The following is a 23,963-nucleotide window of genomic DNA, read 5'->3' on the forward strand; positions in this document are numbered from 1 at the left end:
TTGGGTCAGAAATGACCACAACAGTGAACATAATGAAAAGGATATTTACAGTTTGAGATTTATCAGGCAAGATCCCTACCCTTACAAGAAGAATAGGTAGTACAGGACAGATTTTGTCAGTATTCTCTGATCTCTGAGAAGATAAAAAAGGTGGGAATAGACAAGTGCTTGTACCTACAAAAAAAGGGTTTCTGTGTGCAGACCGATATCAGGGTACTTTATAGTCAGTAATATTATTTTCCTCCGTATTGCTGATATATGATGATGGGAAAATATTCATATTCTTGTCTACTTAGAAAAATATCTAAGGCTGACTATTTTTAAATGTTTTCAGTGCTATTTTTATACCTTTAGTATAAAGATAGAATAATTACTGTAATTTTATGATAGCAATTGTTAGCTACTGTAAGATTATTAATACAAAATTCTATAACGTCACTTGCCTGTTTTTCAGATTTTTAAATGGATTCTTTTCTGAGCTGAGCCAGAACAAATGCAGCAAATGTCCATTGTCTCACTGATTATTATGTTTATGTAAAACGAGATGTACCATATTTATCTTGATTTAAGATACGGAGATCCCAGGTGAGCTTCCTTGCTGTTCCCATGCCTAAACAATGCAGGGAAAATGTCCTGGGATCTAATTTATCCTCCTTACTGAACTGTGGTCATGACAACCATCTGCACAAGGATAAGCTCTACCGTAGCGTCTTGTTCCAGGGTATCAGTTCAATGTTATATTGTGTGATACAATAAGGCAATGGAAAATAATACTGTGCAGCAGTTGGTGCACTCAGCTACATGTACTGCTGACTTATACTTTTGGGCTTTGTATGTTATAGTTTTGTTGTTTAATATTTATGTGGCCATTGTCACCAGGACGGTACATAAACATACTACCAGCCAGTTCACATTTGAGAGAAGGGCCACTGGCCAAGGGAGATGCCATCGTGGCTGACCCTTAAAATCTATCCATCTCTATGGGTACCAGAGAATTTACACTTTGAATATGAAATATACTTTTTCTCTGCGGTGCCAGCAAGGCAAGATACTCTTTTAAAAAGCCCAGGATTTGCTTTTGCATGTCTTTGTGTCAAGAGCTTGCCTAACAATATACGGACAAAGATAAATGGAGTTAGAGACAGAGCCAGGTTGTTACTCTTCAGCTTCTTTCTGAAATGCAGCTCTTTATGAGATAACGTGGAGATACCTATTACCTATCTAAAGCTGGAGATACCTATTATTAAGCAGAATCTGATATATAACCGAGGACTGTTTTGTTCTTGAAACTTCTACACAGGAGACCCCTTACCGACACTGGAGGGAAAGTAATTTAATATGACTGGTCACTCTGTGCCTCAAAGTACATACATAATATGTCGGGAACTGAAAACATGACAGGAGAGATTGCTTGAACTGTGTGTTCAAGTATTTTTGAGATATTAGCAGAAGACAAAAAAAGAAAGCAGGGCATTTTCAAGCCATGATATAACAGCCTTACCATATGTTAATGGAAGAAATAACCAGTTGTTTTATTGCTAGCATTGAATGGAAAGCAAACAAAAAATCTAGCTTGCTTCAAATCCGATTAATTGTACCTGTCTAGTATAGCAATGGGAATTGGGAAAACAATGTTTAAACCATTTTTTTTACTATTCTATTGCTGTTGATTCCTTTGCCCCACATATACCAGTGATTGACAAGGATCCTCCTGCTGCTGCAAATATAGGTTTGCCAATTTGAGCATTATAAGTTGAAAAACATTTGTAAGGGATCATTTGCACATTTCCAGTAACATCCCCAAACTCTGTAATAAGGTGGTCAGGTTGGGCAAAGGAACAATAACAGTGACTCTTCCAGAGCAGATTTCTCCTCCTAGAGTGCAAGTTGCTGAACTTTAGTCCCCTGTACCTCAGCCGTTTGGTTTACGTGAGCTAGCAGATGCGTGGGATGGGTAGGAGTCACACAGTTGCTGCTCTAGAAAGGAGCTTCCTGGCAGATGGAGAGTCAGTGACCTGCTAAATTGATTGAAAAAAGGATATTATAGTCTGGGTTATTAAATTAAGGTGGTGGGTGGTGAGGTGTATGTGTGAGATACACGGCTCAGAATTGTTCTAGCTATCAGTAATAGTTGGCTTAAAGGATATAGAGTTTAAAATGGTTTTATTTGGTGTTTGGCTATAAGCTGATATTGTACTTCTTGGATATTATGGGAGAAAGATATTATGTGGACTCTAGGCTGTGGAAAAGTACTGCTGTGTTCTGTAGTGATAAAGCCAACGGTACCAAGCTTTGGGAGGTACATTCTGGCCTCACTAGTGCAGTCCCTGAAACAGCAAACTGATCAGTTTATCAAACCTTGATTATCCTTATATAAAGTAGGGATTCCTCGTTTCTTTCTGTGCTGCCCTCAGATGATGCTATTCCAGCAGCAGCTCCTGACATTGTGATGAGTGTCGCTTCATGGATAGGCTGGGGTCATGCAGCTCCGAAGTTCTGTGGCGTGGTCACACAGGCTGCTTTTGGGAGCAATATTGTAAGGACAAGAAGGAGGGCAGAGCTAGTGTGTGTCATGTTGGTCAGGAGCTTTTGCATTGATTTTTTTTGGCAGAAGAGCTGGTGATTAATCAATTTACATCTTAAGGGAGTGATTCTACTTCGAGAAGTTTTAAGTAATTTCAAAGACACAGCACAACGAGGATGGTTGAGATCCTCCATGTAGGACACTGAAAAAAGCGTTGTGAGGGAGTCAGGTATTGAAGTTTAATCATCTTTATTCTGTTGCCGACTAGAAAGTTCGCATTTTGACTTAACACTAGTTCTCACACCACTGTTACGATTTAAAAATAAAAAGCTTGCGTGCAGGTATAGCTCAGACTGAGGGCAATTTTTTTTCCTCCTGCTGGTACCCTTTCATCTTTGACATGAGCAGTGCCCGACTGCTGTCAGCAGCACATGACAATCCATGAGGAGCAGCCAGGGGCATGTTGTGCAAATCTGCTGTCAGCAGCCGACCATCCTGACTAATGAACAAGGTCAAGTCAGCCCATCCAGGGGAGAATTGCCCCCCAAAACTCATATTTAAAACCACTGCAAAAATGAGGGTTTGATCACTTTATTCTGATGTATCTGGGAGCTGTGCTCCATGGCTCTGACTGGGTTTCCTTCCCTGGGATGACAAACTGGTCCAGGACCATATTTCCAGAGTCTTATCCCAGGAGGGAAGGTGGTTGTGAGAACTCCAGCAATGTGAGCAGACCTGGGAACTGGAAAATCACCACCCCTCCACCCATCGAGCTCAGCAGCAACCAGAGCACCCATCGTGCCTGTTGGTGGGACCCAATTCAGTCAATATTTGCCCGCCAGCATTGCGCAGAGGCCCGAGCAATGACCACCCTTAGGGGGTCAGGGCAGGCTTTGCAGCACTGGGCAATAGCGAGGCTTGGACACCACTCCAACACCGCACCCAGAAACCATCCTGCAATACCAAGTCGCTTTCAGAAAGCCAAAAGCCCTTTAGGCTTCGCCAGCACAGCTGCTTCAAGAATAGAATGCAGGGCCCCTGCCTGGCGTCCTGAGGAGCCAGCAGCCCCAGGCACAAGCAGGGTGTCTGCCCTGGAGAGGGAGGTAGGGGAGCCCCTGGAGCAGCCCCAGCACGGGGGCAGGAGGAGGGGATAGGTCTGAGCTGGAAGAGGGGAGGCTGGGATGAGTTCCTGGGGAGAAATGTTCTCCTGTGCGGGTGGGGAGGCCCTGGCACGGACTGCGCAGAGTAGTGGTGGCTGCCCCGTCCCTGGAGGGGTTCGAGGCCCGACTGGATGGGGCCTAGAACCCCTGGTCCATTGGGAGGTGTCCCTGCCCTTGGCACTGGGCGGGCTTTGGGGTCCCGTTCCACGCCTCTGCGATTCCGCGGCCGCACGGGTGGACCCGACTGCACAATAGCCGGCACCCCTCGCCCCCGTCACTGCCGCAACAAGTTCCGACACTCATGCACGGCGCGCTCCTTCCGCCAGCACGCCGAAAGTAGTCCCTCTTTGTTCGCGGCGGCGCAGTGACGGTTGCGCGCATGTCCCTCCGCGCGGCGCTCCGCCCGGCGCGGGCGTGGCGCGGGGCGTGGCGCGGGGCGGGCCGGGCCTTTGTGCTCCCAGCATGCATCCGCGACTACTCCGCGGGAAACAAAAATGGCGAGCGGCGGCGCTGCGGCCGGGCCGGCGGTGAGGCGGCTCTGACCCCTCCGCCGCCGGGGGGGCACCGAGCGCCCGGCCGCGCCGCGCGGGTTCTGCGCCGGCTGCTTTCCTTGCGCGAGGCGGTCGACACAACCGGAGAGACCGAATGAGGTGGGGGGCGGGCGGGAGGGCGGGGCGGGCGCTGGGGCCGCCGCTGGGGCCGCCGGTAACGCGCTTCCTCTCCTTCCCCCCCCCCCTTCCTTTCCCCCGTAACGTTCGTCCCGCCCCGCACCCCCCGCGTCCCCCGTCCCGCCTTGTCCCGCGGCGTCGTCGAGGCGGAGGGGGGCGCGAGGGCCGGGCCTGCGGGCGGGGGGCGGGCGAGCGGCGGCCCCGGTGACCGACACAAAGGCGGCGGGGCCGCGCCTGCCCGTATGCCCCGACTCGGGGGTTTGGGCTTCCCCCTGTGCCCCCCGCTCAAAGGGTGCCCATGTGCTCCGGCTCAGGACTCCGTACGTGCCCCCCACTTGGGGGCTGCGCGTGTGCCCCCGTTCACAGTGCTGCACGTGCACGTGTGGCCCCCACTCGAGAGGTGCCCTTGTGCCCTTCGCTTAAGGGATGTGCCTGCCCATGTGCCCCCATCTCGAGGGGTCCGCTTGCCTGTGTGCCCTCTGCTAGAGGGGGGTGTGTGTGTGTGTCCCTGAAGGTGAGCGTCTACCTGTTTGCCCCCTACTAGAGGGGCTTGTATGTGCCTGTGTGTGCCCCACTGGCGGGGTGCGCCTGCCTGAGGGGCTCTGTGTGCCCTCACTAAGGGACTGTAGGTGCCCTGCTCAAGGGGGCTGTGCATGTGTGTGCCCCTGCTCGAGGACCCCATCTGTACGGGCTGGCTCGGGTGCGAGCAGGCAGCACAAAGAGGGTGCCCGCTGTAACTTTGTTTTCGGTCTCTTTTGTTGCTCGCAGCCGCTCGGCTCCTGGTCTGCATCAGGGCAGGCTGCCCGAATGTACTCAGGTGCTCAGCCTGCCGAACTACAGCAACTCGCTGGCTGAACGGGTGCACTGTGATGCATGCTGTGTGCGTGCAGTGGGGAGAACAGCCTGGCACTTTTGTTGTAAGAGAGGACAATGTGGTGCTGTGTGGGTGCACTGGGCACCACTGCTGATATGCAGGGACTTTTGCCCACAAAGTGTCAGGTGCCATTTAAAGGAGAGGGCCTGCCAGGAAAGCAGTGTGGCATCGCTTGTTTCTGGAATTTCTGATCGCTGGGCCCTGCTCGTGGCTTTTGAAGGCCAGGCACAGCAGCAGAGAACAACGTGGTCTCTCCTGACTTGGTGTGAGAGAAAGCGCTTAGTGCATTTGACTAAAACCCTCAAAAGTAAGGGATAATGAGAAAACTGTTTCCCTTTTGATTTGTTTTGGCGTTGGTCTGTAATCAAGTTGGTAAAAGTTTACAAGTTAATATCTGCCCCTCTTTTGAGTGCGCAGCTTACAGTTTGGAAGCATGCGAGCTTGAAGGAAGGAAAAAAAGCTTGGTTCCTGTAGCATTAGAGCACAGGTTAATAGCTTCGTGGCTTTCTGGTGGAAGGCGAATGAGGGAAACCAAATATTAAAAATATGAAAGAAGGTGCGTAATAAAGTAGCGAAAGCGAGAAAGATCTTTGTAAGGAGCCAAAAGCTGATGAAATATGGATCTATACTGACAGTATAAAGTAGTAATGTTTTCCACAGTTAACTCATATTTTGACAAATATAGGTGTGTGGCTTCTCAAGAATTTGCTTTTTCTGCTCTGGGGGAATTCTAAATTAGATGTAGGTTGCTTTTCAGAAGTTGTCTCAGTATGGCTAGTCGCCGGCTGATGAGCTGTACATATTTTTAAATAGGTGAAAGCCAGATGCACTGGTAGTAAGCGTCAAGGCTGACCTCGGATTTGGTAATGTTTCTTTCCCTCTGTTAGGAGATCAGGTACAGTTTATGAGAAGAGCAGCTGTAACAAATATGTTGTAGTTCATTTCCTAGTTGACAGCGGACTTCTGTACTCCTTGGAGATAGATGCGAGTAGGTATAGCACTAGAGGTGCTTGAAATTGCTTTAAAGCATCACTTGTGCTCCTCACGTCAGGAAAAAGCTTGGAGAGGAGAAACGTGTGGCTAGAAGGCAATGCCCATCTTCTCAGAGCTTGTGAATTGACAGCGTTTTTTTGTGTGACTGAGCTCTGAGCTGCTGTGGAGTTGGTTTCACCTTCTTTATAGGAAATGGAGGGGAAGCATGTCCCTGGGTAAAACACACCAGGAGAAGAATTGTAAAACTGCAGGTACTGCTGGAAGGTCTTTGTGCTGGGCAATCCTTGTTACTGAAAGCTCTGAAAGTAGTTCAATTTACACTTTGAACAGTCTACATTTCAAGTTGATGGCCTTGACCTAGAAGGTTGTCTTTCTAGAGGAGTGAAATCAAGAGGTTTGCTTTGAGAGAAAGAGAGCTGATGATGAGAGCATTCCTGATGAGTCTGGATGTATTTCATTCACTAAATGTCTTAGAGAATAATAATACTTTGTTTTAGAATGATTAATTTTTAATTGCTTTCCATGGAATGCTTGTGAATGTTGCTGTCCTTGCAGACTAGCCTTAAATAAGGAAATTTATCTTTATAGGGTTTTGATCACCCTTGAAATCCTTTTTCTCTCCCCAGCCCTAGTGCAAGTCAGTGTGTTGCCTGATATCTCTCTCACTGCCTGGGTACCTGCTCGCACTGTGCTCCCTCGGGTTTGTGGCTGAGGGTCCTGTGTTGGGATCTGATCTGAAGAAGTGTGTTGGGACCCAGTATCATTGTTCTCTTTTCCTTCTCTTTGTGTACACACACAAGATCCATCCCAAACAAATGGCTTTTACAGGAGAGGACTGTCCTTCCCTTACTTCCCTACTTAGTAAATAGTGTACCTTGTTTATGCTCTATGACGCAGTGTCCTGGAAGCTCTATATCATGTGGTGATGCAGAGTAGCATAAAAGGATTTGTATAATCTAGATTTGTACCGTTACTCTGCCCGAAGGAAATTAATGGCAGTTTACTGATATAATAGCTGTCTGTGTGTAATTGGAGCAGTTACTTTTGCAGCAGCGTTGCCATTGTGAAATGCAAAGTGAACTCTTAGGTTTTTTGAACCAGACTGGTCCTGAGTTTGGGCCTGGGCTGAGGTGGAGGAAGCATCCTGTGAAGTCTATCTGATGTCTTGGCCCAGCAGAATCTTTTCATTTGGAGAGGAAGGTGTGGCTGACACAACAAACAGATAATGTTTGGCATGAGATCCATAAATGACAGAGAGAGAGAGAGATATGCAAGGAAGATGGGAAGAAGCATGTGGCTTGGATCCAGCATCTCCCCAGCTCCCCAGAGAGATCTTCAATCCCGGTTGCAGTTGAGTGGCTATGTTGGAAGAATGGCTTGTGCTTGGTTATGTGGTAGCCGGTAAACCAGATAAGGTCGTGGTGCTTGGAAAAGATTAATTTCCCTTTTCTGCTGCCTTGTGGCTGTGAGTGCATGCTGCTTACCTGACAAGTACCAGACCTTTCTGTGAGGTGCTTTGTTTAAAATATCAGAAAATTAATCCACATTAAGGGAAAGAAAACTGAATAGAAAATGTATGGAGAAGTCAGTTTGTCATTCCAGAGCTGGTGAGAGGGGAAGCAAGCTGGTATGTGGGATAAGTGTGTGTGTGTGAGACTGCCCTTGGTTTTGTGTGTTCTGAGCCCTTGCAAGACCTCCACACCCTCCCCCTTCCCTGTGGCGTGTTCACTGTCCAGTTTTTAGGCAAACAGAGCAGACTGGTGTTTTACAACCCTTCTTCATTGTTCAGAGTTCTTCAAAGTTTCATAAAAATGTAGTCGGTAACTTCAGACAAAACAATTCTTATTCATCAGCAGTGATGTCACACTTTCAGAATTCAAACTGATTAGTGATCATAAAATCTTTCACTGGTTCTTCCTCTCCTATGTGATACTGCATTTTCCAGTTTAGAGAGGGATCCTAAACTAATGTGAGTTGTCTCGGTAGGATGCTTTGTATGTGTGACTTCTCGTGTGTGACTTCTAGTCTGAATTGCCTTTTGCTAAATCTGCTGGGCTCTAAACTAGTTCTCTCTTCAGTCTGATTTGTGTTTACTGGGAGTAAATTATGTATCTATAGGGCCAACTTTACATTTGTCTTAGTGGGCTAAAATTTTCTTGTACCATTCTGTGGGCACTTAGTTGTTAAAAGTATGTTTAAGGTGGCTTTCAAACTCTGTGTGCTCATAGGGTGGCTATCATCTGGTACTGCTGTGGTGTTTGATTTGTGCAGCCCTTCTGTGGAACAAGTTTCCTGGCATGACATGGATTGTCCATGACTTTGTCTGTGGCTCAGTCTTGCAGTGTGGCTGTGCTAGCTGAGGGAGTTTGTGACCCAAAGTGTTTGTTTGCATTTGTGCTGCTGTGCTGACAAATCATTCTGTGAAACAAATTGGTGAACTGAGCTGGCTGAAAAAACTACTTTACCAGGAGTGGTTTTGCAGTAGTTGTTACAATGGAGTGTCAGTTACGGGAGTGTCAGTTACCTTAACTGGGCAGTGCTGCTGAGGAAGGAGGTAGTAAACAAGAGGGAGCGTGCCCTGTCTTTATAATTCTCCAGCCTCTTCATGTCTTTTCCCTGACTTCTCTGCTTCTTCCTTCTGTAATTTTGCTGTGGGGAGGTACAGGAGTCAAAGGCACCCAATGAATATTAGCATTTTCTAGCCTCTGATAAAGAGGTTAGAAAGTGTTAAACAGGTGAAAACTAACAAATCTGATGTTTGTTTTGATAAATGCACTGTTATGCATAGTCAGTTATCATGGTTCACAAATCGAGAGGGGTTTAGGTAGCTTGCCTTCAGAGGTAAGAGTTGGCTATTCTGGCTGACAAATAATAGCAGCTATCTGCTGCTGCTGCAGCAGCAGATTGTAAATGGATTAATTAAGTAGATGGATTGAAGGTCTTCTCCCAGCCTTGCTTGAGAATATCTGTGGTTGTGATCCTGGACTCTGCTCTGAAAAATCAGTGAGCATCGTCAGTACTTGGAGATCAGCTTCTCAAGCAGTGGTGACAGTGCATCTTTATCGTGAAGCATATTCCAACAGAAAGATGTTTTACTGGCTTCCCCTACCAGTATGGGCGCATAAGTGCTTCCTTTGCATTTCAGGTGCTTGAGTAAGAATGCGGACACAGCATGCGGTATTGAGGAAAGGGTGTAAAGTCAAGGTGGGCTGGACACACTGGATGATATGCAGTGGATGACGTTTAACTTGGCTGTGAATTAGATGAAGTAGATTTGCATATAGGATATTTTTTTTTTCTGAAAAAATAAGACATGTTGGACATTTAGCAGTGAGAAGATCTTGGAGAGAAGGGTTTAAGATGGTGGGGAAATGGTTACTTAAAGGTTACTAATTTAATTGGTGTAGTAGGAAGGTGCTGCAGAGCTAACTAGCAGACTTGAAGGCAAGTTTCTGGAAGATGTGAAGCCTTTGCGTTAATTTCAGAAAGCTATTAACGTTCTAGGCGTGTAGTTTTTATGCTGGTCAGCACCGACTCTCTTGTGGTTTCTTGTGCAGTTTCCAGAAGGTTCAGAGACACTTCCTTAAAGTAACTTACGGCTTTCTAATTGATATCAACCCATTAGAACAGTAGCTCTTCCTGCTTCATCTCCGTCAAAAATGCTAGGGGAATGTTTCCCTGAAGAGGAGCCCCTTGTCCCTCTGGTAAAGGACTGTTGGGCTAGCTCCAAATGTTAGACTGTCGTGATAACTAACTCTATTTTAGTCTTTGTTAGCTAAACTGTAACTTGCTGTGGAGGGTATTTTGGACAATGGAGAAGTGTCTGTTGTATTAGCTCAGACCTTCGCTGAGCATTGAGACACTTCAGGCTCTGAAGTAGCTATTGTGGATTCAGGCTGTTGTGTAGCCAATGTTCAAACTCATTTAAGTCCTGTGTGACAGAAGAAAATGCACAACACACTTTTGTAATTTGGATGGAGTTATGGGACAAGCTGCTGTTCTTAAAAGAGCGTCCTGTGCTTTTGAAGACCTTTTTTAATGTAGAACTCAAAAAGTTGCTGATTTTGAAGTGGAAATCTGTACTAGATTGTGTAGTGAATTAATTGATTGTGTCTTTTTGCTTATTCTGAGCAAGATCTTTCATAGCTTTTTTCAAGTACTGGGCAAAAAAGAGTCAACATTTCTGCCTTCTAGCTGCTTTCTCCAGTTTCTTAAATCAAACCAGATAAAAAGCTGGAAAGGAAATCTAGCAGAGAACATTTCTGTTAGCAGACTTGTTTTACTGTTCCAAGGTGTGCTAGTGGATTTGCTTAGGTGTCTCGGACTACCCGTAGTGACTTGCTGACCTGTTTAATATGCTAAATCAAGTTCAGGGATGTAATTTGAAGTATCTAAATATTTCAATTTGTAATGATGAGTCCTTTCTATGAATCGTTATTAGTTCAGACCAGGTTATAGTTTCACAGCTGTTTGGATCAAGCTGTGCCTCACCAATGAGCATGTCTTGTGCTAAGCTGGATGTGTGTGTAGTCAGAAAGGTTTGAGGAGCTGATGAAAGTAAAGCCTTTCTTCCTGTCTTGACTGCCTGACTTCAGAAGCATTTGTTTTTGAGCCTATTGGGTTACTTGAGTGTGTAAATCATGGTATAGATAAAAAGAGCATGGCTGCAACAAGCATTAAGGGCTGGAGCCCTGCTTCAGAGGACCTTGCTAGAATTTAAACTGCTGCCCAAGATCAGGGGCAGAGTATTGTAGTGAGGTACAAAAGCTGTTAAGTTTAAGTGATGAAATATTATAAGAATATGAGGTTATTCTGAATAACATAGAAAGTGTGGAAGGACTTAAGCTACTGAGTGACTGGATAGTGTAGTGGCAAATCTGATGCAAACAAAAGAAATCCACAACGGGAAGATAAACAGTAGTCTGGGAGCAGTTAGAATGGGGATCTGCAGTTCTAATCATTCTTTGAAACTTTTAGCTTGATGCCTGACTGCAATGGAGGGGACAAAAGCTTATGGATGCTACGAGCTTAGTAACTTCGAACGGTGTTCACGTGAGGAGCAGCAGAATTGGTGGGATTCGTTATCAGGGAAATGTGGGTGGTCAGGTTTAACCATGGTCATTGAGGCATGGAGGAGACGATGGAAAACAGCAGTGTAGTGTCTGGTGCAGTGATTAAGGCTGTCGGTGAAGGGATGAGGTGCCAGCTGTGGAATAAGCCAAGAGAAGTACAGCTGTACAGGTTCAACAAAGGACATAGAAGAACTTGCAGAAGAAAAGTCCATTCAGGACTAAAAGAATACAGACATTACTGCTTGATCTTTGGGTCCACAGCCTGGAGAAGAGCTAGTAGATATCTGGGATAGGAGTGCTGTTCTAGGTTTTGCCTGTTCCACTGATCTTCTGTAGTCCCCGGCTGAATGCTTTTATATTTGGGAAGAGGCAGGACTTACAGCGGTGTCCCATTTGTGTGAGAGGATGCCAGAGGTACTCGGCTGTGTGGAATGCTCCAGACCAAGGCTGCTTTTACTGCTGTGTTACTGTTCAGCCTGACACCGTTTAGAAATGCGCAAAAAGCAGCTGTCTGATTCTCGTGTGTCTGACCTTAGTTTCAACTGTTCAGTAAAAAAAAGTGCTCTCTAGAATGTTATCTTTGGCATTTGTGCATATTTTTGTGTTTGAGCCATTATAATGCCAGTTTTATGTTCCTATTGAAAGTAAGTAGAAAACTCTTTAGTAAGAAGAAATTCCCTTCTCTTTGAAACTTTAGTTTAATCTCTTTAATGTCTTAATAGTGATTCTCATTAAAATGTAGGACACTGATATACTTACTGGGAGTTTTGGTGCTTTGTGATTAATTCAGATGTATCTGTTGCTAATAATGTACTGGACATATCCTAAGGGAAGTTGATCTTTGCTCTTTCCATTGACTAATCCGCTCAACTCCCTGATCTGCCCTTGTCTGTGTCAGTTACACATACATTTGTTTTCTGAAGAGAGAAAACACATGGATGTAGTGGTGGTAAATTTCTTTTATAGTCTCAAATTCTGCACATTACTTAAGGAGGTTCTTCGTTGTGCATTATCTGGCCCTATTTTATAATTTTCTGGGGTTTATCACTTGGAGTGCAGTGTTGGATAGCTGGTCTAATATGAGAGCATATCGACACATATGCTTGCTTTTGTATAAATGGGCAGTATGTTGTGGGATTATGTGAGGAAAAAATAATTATTGATTCAAGAGATTTATAATTTTGAGTTTCATGTGTGAAGAAACATTGTGAGATCTTTTGTATTTCCTTCCTTATTCTTTTCTTCCCCGATTCTGACAGAGGAAAACTTATCTTACATTAGGAATGTAATGTGTAGAAATGCCTCCTGTGCTGGAAATCTCTACAGCAAATGGTAGAGATTTGGTGGCAAAGCTCAATGCTGCATTGTGGGGACCTGAGTTAGCGTAGCCCTGGAGTTGGTATAGCACTCAACCTGATGTCACACCTGCAGTTTTGTTGTGGAGTGGGTTTTGTTTTTCTGAGTAATTAACTGCTGAGTACCCCATTAATTGTAGATGACTGCTCTACCTACCCAGGTAATGTAGTAAAAAAATTACTTGGGGCCTTTTACTTGGGTTCCTAAGAATTTTTAGAAAACAGTCAGTGTCTTAAGTGACTTATGTTTTGCAAAGGTAACTTGGTATTGTATGGTTTTGGTGCATTCTTTGCTTCTGATGACTTTATGAAGAGTCTGAGCTGGAAAGTTGGTACCTCGCCATCCTCACTTGCATTAGTTATTTCATTGAAGATTTTTGTTTATATAAATTTCTCTCTTTCAAATGTTGTAGACTTACAGTAGCAGAGGCACCGCTTCTAAAGGTGTTAAGTCTGAAAATGTGAGTAGGTTTTTAGTTACCTGAAGTTCTGGAGTTAGCTAAGTGAGATCTAGCTGTGAACTAGTAGTTCGTGCTACTATTTAAAATGTATCGTTTCTTACTTTAACCATTTCTTTTTGCTTCCCTTTCTTTAGAGACTCTACGGCAGTGGGTAATTCACTGGTCCATAAGCGCTCTCCTGTACGTCGAAGCCATAAGACCTCAGCATCTCTGACCAAGCTGTCGTTACATGATGGACAGAAGGCCAAGAAGCCACTGTGTAAATTTGAAGAAGGTCAGGATGTCCTAGCTAGGTGGTCAGATGGCTTGTTTTATCTTGGAACTATCAAAAAGGTAAACAACTTGTTAACCTCACTGGAGTCTTAGAGTATATGTTTGTTGAATGTTACAGTATTATTGTCTCACTGACTTAGTGTGAAATGCATTCTTCTGTTCAGTCCTTTTAGTCACAGCTTCCACTGTATTTTTGTTTTTCAGATAAACAAACTGAAACAGAACTGCTTCATTATATTTGAAGATAGTTCCAAATCTTGGGTTCTCTGGAAGGACATACAAACAGGCAAGAACTTCAGTCAAGTAGTCATTGTTTGATGTTTTATTTGTTTAGATTACTGTAACTGTTAAAAGACATTATTACATTATATTTGTGTATCCTAAAAAGCGACTGAATTAGCCAAACTTAAAAAGAAAAAAAAAAAAAAATTCATACACCTCTTTATCATTGCAGTTCCTTTTCTGGTTTGTTTTTTTTTTTTTGGCATAGCGATGTGCAGGGAGGGGAGATCACTTCTAAAAATAATCACATGTGAGTTTCTTTGGAGACTATCATATTCTGTCTTAACAGAAAATCTCAGGCCCTAATTTACACTGTTTATATCCTCCTATTGTTTTCAATTGAAACAACATGACATGGAAAGAAAGCAAAGGCTGGAAAATCCTAGGTCTGAATGGAGTTCTCACATTTAACAGTAACACTTTAACTCTTGCTCATAAGAAACCATTCCAGATTTTGGAGTGTTCATGTGATGTAAAGAAATGTCTAGCTATCAAATGAGACATTAGGTTTGACTTCTCAGCTATTTGGGGAGTAGCTAGTATGTCTATATATAATGCCAATGAAGTGCAGATGACAATTTCAGTGATGCATTCTGAAAATCAGTTGCAATTTTCTCATTGTATAAAGGCAATGGTAATCTGATCTGGCTCTTGCCAATTCTCAGTGTTTTAAACCACCTTATTTGTTAATAGAAGCTTTGCATTCATAAAGCAAAAAATCAACTGCTTTATTTCTGAGAAGGTTTTACAATAACACTGTTCTACTTTTGTGTAGCACTAATTTATGAGCTCTGATTCATAACTGTCAAACTGAGTGTGATAACATGTAGTTTAAGTAACTTGTATTTTAATCCAGATTTTTACATTGATACGTGGTATAATTGGAGGAAGATGTAGTTCTGTTTCCAGTTTTCAAGCTGATGTGTTCTTGCTTACCTCCCCTGTTACTGTGTCCTTTCGTATGCTTGTAGAACTGTATGACGAGGAATAACATTTCCTAAGGGTGTTGGAGTTTAATATTAAAGCACCAGGGGCAGATCTGTCAAAAGGATATTCACCAAATTTAGCACATTTTTGCATGAAAAGAAACGCAAACTACTGTACATGCAAAATATATCTTATCAGTTATCTGGATACGATTTGTTTGTAGATATTTTTAGTCTCATTTACTGTTTTTATTCAGTTATTTAACTTTTATTGTTCATATTAAGGAACCATAGACTGCATAGTAAATAGGCATCATCTAGCCTATAAATATCTGTTAGCTTGTGACAAGTGTTGTAAATATTTGACACATACACTCTGTACAAAATGTCTGAATTTGATTTTGTTAAGGAGTTGGCCTCTAGCTGTTTCTGCAAGGCACTAGTCTGTAACTTAGATGACAGAAAAGCCATCCGCATGGTCACCATTCCCACTGCAGGTGTCATCTCAGAAATAACCACCCTTCTGTCTTTGTCTAGGAGCCACTGAAAGTGGGGAAATGGTCTGTACAATATGTCAGGAAGAGTATTCAGAAGCACCGAATGAAATGGTTATATGTGATAAATGTGGGCAAGGTAACTGGAGTTCCATTCTATTTACAGCATTCTACAAATATGTTTTGATTTGCTTCATGAAGGAGGGTATTTGCCTGCCTGTGACAGGCTGCTCAGCTGATCTTAAATTTATAGCCCTTAGCAGCTGTTAACAGCTCTGTGAATAGTGATAACCCGTGTTAAAGTGACTAATGCCTTTTCTGGAAGTAAAGGTTGTATTTTTTTTTTTTTTCCATTAAGAAAACTTAGACCATTTTGAATGTGTTGCCAATCTATTTGATCAGATTTTTGGCAGTTAATAATGGGTAATGACTTACAGTTTCATTAAAGTATATGTAGTTAATCCTGTCTAAGCTTCTTTCGCCATTTTACTAACGCGTTGGTTACTGGCTTTTATACAGGTTATCATCAGCTGTGCCATACACCAAATATTGATGCCAGTGTGATTGATTCAGATGATAAATGGCTCTGTCGACAGTGTGTCTTTGCAACAACAACAAAGGTGCGTTTCTGAAACATTTCCTAAAACGTCTCATTTTGCATATATACTTTGTTTTTGAAGTTGAAACTGGAAAAAAATAAAAGAAATAGCTTTTTTTAATGTTCTGTGTTTTGTGAACTCTGATCTGAATGGAAATCTTATATGTTGGAAATTAATATTTATTTTAGAAATACATGACATCTGGCTTTCAACGTATTTTTCAACAAATGTGCTAGTATTAAAACATCTATACAGATTGAAAGCTTTTTACTTTATTATAGACAAACATTTGTAACTTTCAAATTAAAGAATTTGTAAGTTTCAGAAAGATATTATTGTCTTTGTAAACTAATATATTTGTTTTGTCCTAGAGGGGTGGTGCGCTTAAGAAGGGACCAAATGCCAAAGCACTGCAAGTCATGAAACAAACGTTACCGTATAATGCAACAGACCTTGAGTGGGATGCGGGACATAAAACCAACATCCAGCAGTGTTACTGCTACTGTGGAGGTCCTGGAGAGTAAGTAAACATATTATACATATGGACTTTTCTCCCTAACACAGCTGCTAACTTTAGCCCTGGTCCTGTAAATGTTTATTTGAAATTAATTTCTGTTGTGTGTAGGTGTTAAAGTTGATGAAAAATGGAATTTTGAATTGTGTGTATGTCTATATGTATTAAATGCCTCATAGGAAACACATTAATGGCTTTTCTTCTCCCATCAGATGTCCTAGTTGGTTTTAATTTTGCCCTGTGTCCATCACGTAACATCACAGTCCAATCTACACAAGCCTGAACATATTTTTTTGCATTGCTGCTGTTAATGTGTTGAGATCGAATGGAGTTGTTTGTTGATCTTGCAATTTTAGGCAGTGTTTTTCTGATGTTAATTAGTCACGAACTCTGTTGGCATTAGTCACAAATGTAAGTGTATCTAGACATGAGTTGATTAAATTTTTTTGGATTATACAGCTGCCTGGTTCCACCGTAACATCATAGCCTGGGTTGCAATTATTGGCCAGGGAAAGACTTTTTGTCTTCTTATAGCATTAGAGTCCTCTGCCGGTTCTTTCTTACAAGAAAGACAAAAAGAGGACTTCTTAGGCTGGTAGAAATAAAAACTTGGGTGTCTGCATGTGTGTGAAAATGATTAAAATAGCATTGAAGATTTGAAGTCCAGGTGAGTCGAGAGTCTCCCAAAGAAGTGAAGTGAAACTTTTGGAGTTCACACTCACAGGTTTGAGAGTTTTGCAGATGTGGACAAACTTTGCCTTCAGTTTTGCGTGATTCCTTTTTTTTCAAAGGAGAAGCTGAAAAAAATAAAAGGAAAAATATAATGTTAACCAAGAGATTCATTTTGAGGATTCAAGTTGCTGAATCCTCTGAACTAATTTTTGTGGCTTAATGCTGCTGTGTTGTGCTTTGGAAAATAAAGAGGGATCTAATCCGGTGTATGAGAAGGAACTTATATGCATTTACTGAGGTCTTATTATCAAGAATTAAAAGGTAGTTGTCAGAGGAAATTCCAGCTTATTTTCTTCATTTAATAACTTACTTCATCCTTGTACTAGACTTTCTTTTATTATTCATAGTCACTTTTTCCTAGTAGTGATTCATTGTGGAACTCTGTGTTAGTGAACTGTCCTTGCAGGTGCCTGTTTGTTTTATAAGCCTCAAAAATTGCTTCGGGTTAGAAGATCCCTTGCTATTTAATTGAACCATAATGAAGATTAATTTTCAGTAACTTCTTTAACCCATCTTGTTTTTCTTTCTGTTGGTGAAGCTGGTATCTGAAGATGTTGCAGTGCTGCAAATGTAAGCAGTGGTTTCATGAGGCTTGTGTGCAGTGCCTCCAAAAGCCCATGCTTTTTGGTGACAGGTAAGAAACTTACACTGTATTTCATGGTTGTATTTATGTAAATAATAAGGGAATCTTGCTTTTATCAAGGCATCCATAATACAGTGGTGTTTTCCAAAAGTGAGTGAGTTTTGTTCGATTATCTAGAATAATGCATGTGTTCAGGTGGCAGAAAAATGCAGATCTTCATTTCATTTTAATGAAGAAGGGTGCGATGGTGAAGAAGTAACCAATGGACAGTTGAATTCAAACTGTTACTGACTTAATTTCATGTGGAAGTCCATTACAGCGTAGGTGTTGGGAGGTGGGAGCTTTGCAGCAGACTTCGCTGGGCCTGTAAGTTAGAGAACGGAAGTTCACATTGTGTAGGTGACTGATTGTGTGCAACAGGCAGCACCGTGCTGCAGGGTAGGCAGTTAGTGCATGGTGCAGTAGTTCCCTGGACTGACAGCGTAGGGAACTGGAGAAGGCTGGAAGGACAGTTAGACTGAGAGGAACTCTGCATATCCTTTTTAACGTGTGATGAGTTGGGACAAAGGGAAATGTGCTTTCATTTTAAGAGGAACTTGGAGCAGATGAGAAAGTACTGGAGCAAGGAATCGAGGAGTATTATGCTTTCCTTTAGCTCTTGGTTTTGCTGGAATGTTTTTATGAAGGAGCCGAGTGAAGACCCTGGAATGCATAGGTCCTTTAAATGCATGCTCACGTTAGTGCACAGGTTTCTGCATTTGAGAGAAGGAAGGAGGGGCATTACAGAGCATCTTCACTGATAATTGGCACAGGTTGAGGGACTTTCTTAGGAAGTATGGAACAGTGGTACTAGGATATAATTGAGGAAGTACCGTGTCTCAGGCCCAGTGGGTACCAGCACAGGTTGTGGAAGTTGATATATGAAGGAGTAGGACAAAGGCATTCTTAAATATCACGTGGTTGGGTTTCTAGCCTGCTTAACCATCTCTTTTTCAATAACTGGAGTGTTAAAACATGAAGAGTGTGTGTGTACAGCCAGCCACCACCAAGACACACGTACATATCCATATGTGTGTATTTTTTAGGTTTTATACGTTCATTTGCTCAGTTTGCAGTTCTGGACCAGAATACCTCAAACGTTTACCCTTGAGATGGTAAGTGTGAATTAAAAAAAAAAAATAACGGGTGAGTTGAATGCGTGATCTGCTTTCATTTCGGTACTTTTGATTTTACGTGCAAAAAAGGAAATCACTTGCTGTCTTGAGTTATTTTCTGAGTTGTTCTTGCTGCTTGCATGAACAGAGACAACTTTGAGGAAAAGTTTATCCTTAAATTTGGAAATGTATGGCAATTGCGTGCTCTTGGAGTTTGTTCCGGGGTTTGTTCAGTAAAGTAGCAAGCAACTGCTTACTTGTGGCTAATGTGAAGATTGAAATACCTGAACAAAGTCTCTTTTGTTGGTTTAGGACCCTGTCATTAGGAAAGCCAAACATAGTGAGTACTAGAGTACACATCTTAAAATAGTTTACTTGATGAGACTTAATGGTCAATTGTAGTTTGAAATCTTCAAACTAACCCATATTAGAGATTGCATAGAGTTTAGTGGATACGTGTGGTAACTATGGTGGAAATGACCTTGTTCAATGTTAGTTCACCAATGTACTTGCATGAATTCAGAATTTATACATTCAAGTATTGTTTCAAACTTACTTGGGTATCCCATGGTTTAGACCAGTTTTGGAGTTTAAAAGAATATCGTGGCAGTGAGGTGAGGCAGAGATGAATGTGAGATTCGAAGCAGAAGGAATCATTCAAGGAAGAGAAATGGCAGGAGACTTGGTGGTGTTGTTCCCTGAATTGAGTGTTTTAAGTTGTGCTCTGCATTCCTTAAACTATATTGTGCTAATAAATTTTCTACCAAAATATTTCAAAGTGGAACAATTGAAAGAAAAAGACCATTTTCTGTGATTTTTATTCAAGTGTTTTTGAATTCTAGGGTAGATATAGCACATTTATGCCTTTACAACCTAAGTGTTATTCATAAGAAGAAATACTTCGATTCAGAGCTTGAACTCATGGCCTACATTAATGAAAACTGGGATAGGTTGCATCCTGGTGAGGTAAGCAGTGAGAATACTCTTTCTTGGTTTTCCTCATGGTGCATACATATGTTCTGAAAGTTAGTGGCCTATGGATTACATTAAGATCCAGTAATCTGAAGTAGTGAGATCATCTTTAATTTCCTTGCAGAATTAGAATGCTTTCAGTGGTGTATGTCTTTCTGAGCTGTAAAACTTCTCAAGCGGTCTATGCAACTATTACTTTATTATTTGCACAGCAACTTTATTTATACCTAGCTGTTTGTTCTGTTGCATGTATGCATGTTTCTTTTATTTCATTTTATCATTGTCTCACTGTTTGGATATTTTCGTGTGCACAGACCAGAAAACCTAAATGTAGAACTGAGTACAGACTGTATTGCATATGGAGACATTTTCAAAGTCCCGGAGGTGTAATGTAACAAATTATTGTACACAAACACTTCCTAGTTCTCCCCCTTCTGGACATTAGGGGGGTATCAGTTCATGCCCGGGTCTAAAGGTTGTTTTGATCCCTTTTCAGTCTTGATTCTGCTACTTGTCAAGGCATCTTGATTTCAGTTCACTACTATACTAGTTATTTTTCCAGCTGTTGGGTTTACTGGGCAGTTATTTTAGCATTGAGGGAAATCCATTTCCCCGAGCAAACTGACTTCACTTTTAACAAAGAGGGGCAGTGTAGAGAGTTGTTTCTGCATGCAAAATTGGATGCAAAATTTATGTCTAAATTCAAACTGGCATACTACTAGTAGAGGGTGCACTTTTTTGTGCATGAAAACTGCTAGGGTTTTAGAGTTTTTTTAATACAGGTGGCAGATGTAACTGATTTAAAATGTTCTTGTCATGATTGCATTCTACTTTTATACTGTTCAGTGAATTCATACATCTAATTCATTTACTAGCAGATGCAGTTTGAGAATCAAATATATGTTCTTGGCTTAAATGAGCAAGTGCTTTTAGTAAATAATGGAAAATGGTTTAAAATGTTTAAATGTTTAGACTGTTAGTGTCAATAGTTTGTGAGAAAGGCAAACGGGCATTACTAAAAGAAGACAGTGTCATTATGAATGCATATCTGGTTTACTTTGGGATGTAGCTAAGTAATAGCAAGTCAATAATTCTGTCACACCAAATCTCAAGCTTTTAATTAAAACAAAAAAAAACCTGCACAAAATGTGGTAATTCCATGCCATCTTTTCAAAGAATGAAATGTTCTGGCTGCTGTACTGCACAGTTTAACAAATACATAAGTGGTGTTTAGTTTCAGCTCTTGTTTCTCTTAGTGTTGAGGGAAATGTGGAAGAAATTAATGTTTGTTCATTTCACATGACATAACTTTCTTTAGATTTAGCCTAGTTTTGTGTCAGAACAGCTGGTCAGAGCAGCTTGATGAGGATAGCGGAGCTATCTAGCGCCATAGCCTGGGGGGGCACGTGCCATTTTGAAGAAGCTGAAGGGCTACAGTCCTCATTGTGCTCTTTTTTCCCCCTTTCTGCTTTCAATCCATCCACACTGCAATTTTTCAGAGACAATTCCATGTTTTGGTAGTTTGATGGGGACTGGCTACTTCAGGCTTTGGTGTAAGAATAAAATAACTATTGACACAAAAACTTGGTTATCTTCTGCTTGCCATCTCAATTGATTTGGGAGTACATAATGTCACAGAAGAATTCTTGTTAGCAGTCTTGGAAGGGTGAGCTAATATTGTGTTCTTTGAGTATGTTCTTTGATGTTTTTCTTGCATTTCTTAAAAGTGAAACTCGAATTCTTTGGCACAGGCTTGATCCTGGCACGAGTTCTGTGCATGTAAATCGCGGAGTATATGGGGCAATAATTAATATTCTTTGGAGTTAGGTAGTTTCCACAGCTAAAACTTCATAAATGTACTTCACAACCAAACCTGTAGCTGCTCTAATTCAAAAGTAACTAGAATCTTTCTGTTACTGAAAAATGGACAGATTAAATGATTTCTTAATACTTCACAGCTAGCAGATACACCAAAATCTGAAAGATATGAGCACGTACTGGAGGCATTAAATGATTACAAGGCCATGTAAGTTATTGGTAATTTTTGTTTCAAATGTTTTTTGCTTATTGAATGTGATGTAGATTACGTCTTCAGGCTCCTTTGTTTGGTCTGTCTGATAATGGCTTTGGCTGCATATAACAATTAAATTTTAAATACTGTTCCTATTTCAAACTATAACATTACATAACTTTGAGTGGAACCCAGATAATGAGAAAAAAATGTTTTTTACTTCCATCCTCTTTCCATGTCACATCATGTATTTGAGAGTGAGGATGGCGTTAAGGGAAAGAGGGGGATAAAATAGCATTAGAATGGCTGTTCTAGCTTGCATATTGTTTTGCATGTACGCTGTCATTTTAAAACCTGTTTTCCCTGGAGTCAGAATTTTAACACTTAATTTTAAATCATCTAGGTTTATGTCTGGAAAAGAAATAAAGAAAAAGAAGCATTTGTTTGGCTTGAGAATTCGTGTTCCTCCTGTGCCACCAAATGCTGCTTTAAAGGCTGAGAAAGAACCTGAAGGAACTTCTCATGAGTTCAAAATTAAAGGCAGAAAATCGTCTAAACCAATCCCTGATGTGAGGTAAAATAATCTAATCGCTCTAGCACTGCTGTGGTAAATCAAGGCTACTTTGAGTATATTTTTGGTACCTACGCAAAAGGCCTTTTCATTGTAGCTGTGTTTTTAAAAGAACTGTGAAGGTGGACTATTTGTGAGAACAAGATCTTAGAACAAATTCAGCTGGTTTTCTACTAAGGTCCTTCTTAAAAAAAAAACAAAACGAAAACTTAATGTGAAATTTAGCAGTGAAAACAATAGAAAATATCCCAGCTTTGCTGCAATTTGGGAAATAGTCTCTCTAGACTTCTTAAGCAATAATGTAACCGGAATTCTAAATAGGAAGTGTGGCATGAAGCTGTAACATCTCTAACTAAGTGTCATCATATGAATAAACAACAATTAACACTTGTTTGTTCCTCTTCAGCATTAGGGAATCAGTAATGCCATCGGAAAGATCTTGTATCTGTTTGTTATTCTAGAGGCAAAATTATTTAGCTTTGTACCTAATGTTTTTGATTTACCAGAAAAACCTGTTAGCAATAGACATCTAATAGTGTATTCATTGCTGAAGGAAAACATGTATTCAATGAGAATTGTCTTCAGTAATACAGAACAAACCATAAATTTTCTTCTAGGGAATTAAGTAATGGTATAGAAAGAAAGGGGAAGAAAAAATCAGTAGGTCGCCCACCTGGTCCCTATACAAGAAAAATGATTCACAAAACTCCAGAGTCATCTGCTCTGGTAAGGTTTGGAATATTCCTTTCCCTTCCCCCTCCCCCCCCGCCCTTTTCCCTCTAACTGGATTATTATTTTTTAAGAAAAACATACCTGGTTAATCCAAGTTATGATATTTCCCCACTAACCCTCAAACAAAATGATTACAGCAATTAAAACTGAAGTTGAAGTGCTTTTTTTTTTTTTCCTTAGGATAATGAACCAGTTCCAGTGATGGAGACTCCAGCCTTGGAATTACCCTGCACTGTTGGGTAAATTACAAAAAGAAATACCCATAAAACACTGTAATACCATGTTGCGTATCTGTTTGCTTCTGAAATGTCATCTCAGTTGTTAATATAAGATTATTTTCATTTCATGACAACCCTGTTATCTTTTAATCAGGAAATCTGATGGAACTGCACATTCATCCAATACCTCAGATGTGGAATCCACAGGTGCTGCCAGTATGAAAGAAACTACCTCATCTAGCATTTCCAGACATTATAGGTGACTATTCAATTACTCTGTCTGCTATAAAGATGTGCAATATAGTCCTTTGAATGAAATCCTCCGTGAAGAGGTGGGAGGAAACAATTGGTTTGGCAGTGCTTCACTGAATGAGCAGAACTTGTGGGGATCCTGCAAGGAGAACTTGCCAGAGTCTGACATATAGTGTTCTAAGTCTGGTTTCTTAAAACCTGAAGTTCTGCTCTACTTTCAGTAAGTTTGGAACGTGCTGGCTAACTGCCATGAAATCTGATCCAGGTAGTTCCAAAGAAATTGCATTCTAACGAGATCCATGGAAATGGATGCTTGGATGAGAGAGGTCCAGCCCAGCGACCCATGCTTGGGAAAGGCAGACAGTTTTCTGGTCATCTATGGCCTGATCCCTGCCTGGGCTGCGCTTTTGGGGTTTGGTTTTTTTTCAGTTGGAGCTTTGGTAAAAAAAAGGTAGAAGATGAAGTAGGAGGTTGACTTAAATTATGAGGCAGCCATAGTAGATGTGAAATGGAGGTAAAGTTGTTGCAGAATTGGTAGAAGAG

At 41.5% G+C, this 23,963-nt stretch overlaps 1 protein-coding gene across 5 annotated transcripts in view; it reads left to right on the forward strand.

Annotated features, from left to right (window-relative positions):
* The first annotated feature begins 4,130 nt into the window (after positions 1 to 4,130).
* The window catches only part of MTF2 (metal response element binding transcription factor 2), a 28,098-nt gene continuing 8,265 nt past the window's right edge, over positions 4,131 to 23,963 (forward strand). For all 5 annotated transcript variants that reach the window (XR_008450915.1, XR_008450918.1, XR_008450916.1 and 2 more), the window contains exons 1-14: positions 4,131 to 4,334; positions 13,242 to 13,440; positions 13,585 to 13,666; positions 15,126 to 15,221; positions 15,602 to 15,702; positions 16,053 to 16,201; positions 17,466 to 17,561; positions 18,596 to 18,664; positions 19,507 to 19,630; positions 21,595 to 21,662; positions 22,051 to 22,221; positions 22,836 to 22,944; positions 23,131 to 23,189; positions 23,323 to 23,427. Coding sequence is in view for 1 of the 5 variants with exons in the window: in XM_054072524.1 (XP_053928499.1) it covers positions 4,330 to 4,334; positions 13,242 to 13,440; positions 13,585 to 13,666; positions 15,126 to 15,221; positions 15,602 to 15,702; positions 16,053 to 16,201; positions 17,466 to 17,561; positions 18,596 to 18,664; positions 19,507 to 19,630; positions 21,595 to 21,662; positions 22,051 to 22,221; positions 22,836 to 22,944; positions 23,131 to 23,189; positions 23,323 to 23,427 (1,433 nt within the window). In the remaining 4 variants the exon portion in view is untranslated. The remainder of the gene's footprint in view (positions 4,335 to 13,241; positions 13,441 to 13,584; positions 13,667 to 15,125; positions 15,222 to 15,601; positions 15,703 to 16,052; positions 16,202 to 17,465; positions 17,562 to 18,595; positions 18,665 to 19,506; positions 19,631 to 21,594; positions 21,663 to 22,050; positions 22,222 to 22,835; positions 22,945 to 23,130; positions 23,190 to 23,322; positions 23,428 to 23,963) is intronic.

This window comes from Cuculus canorus, chromosome 8 (genome assembly GCF_017976375.1).
Source record: "Cuculus canorus isolate bCucCan1 chromosome 8, bCucCan1.pri, whole genome shotgun sequence".
In the NCBI taxonomy this organism is placed as follows: Eukaryota; Metazoa; Chordata; class Aves; order Cuculiformes; family Cuculidae; genus Cuculus; species Cuculus canorus.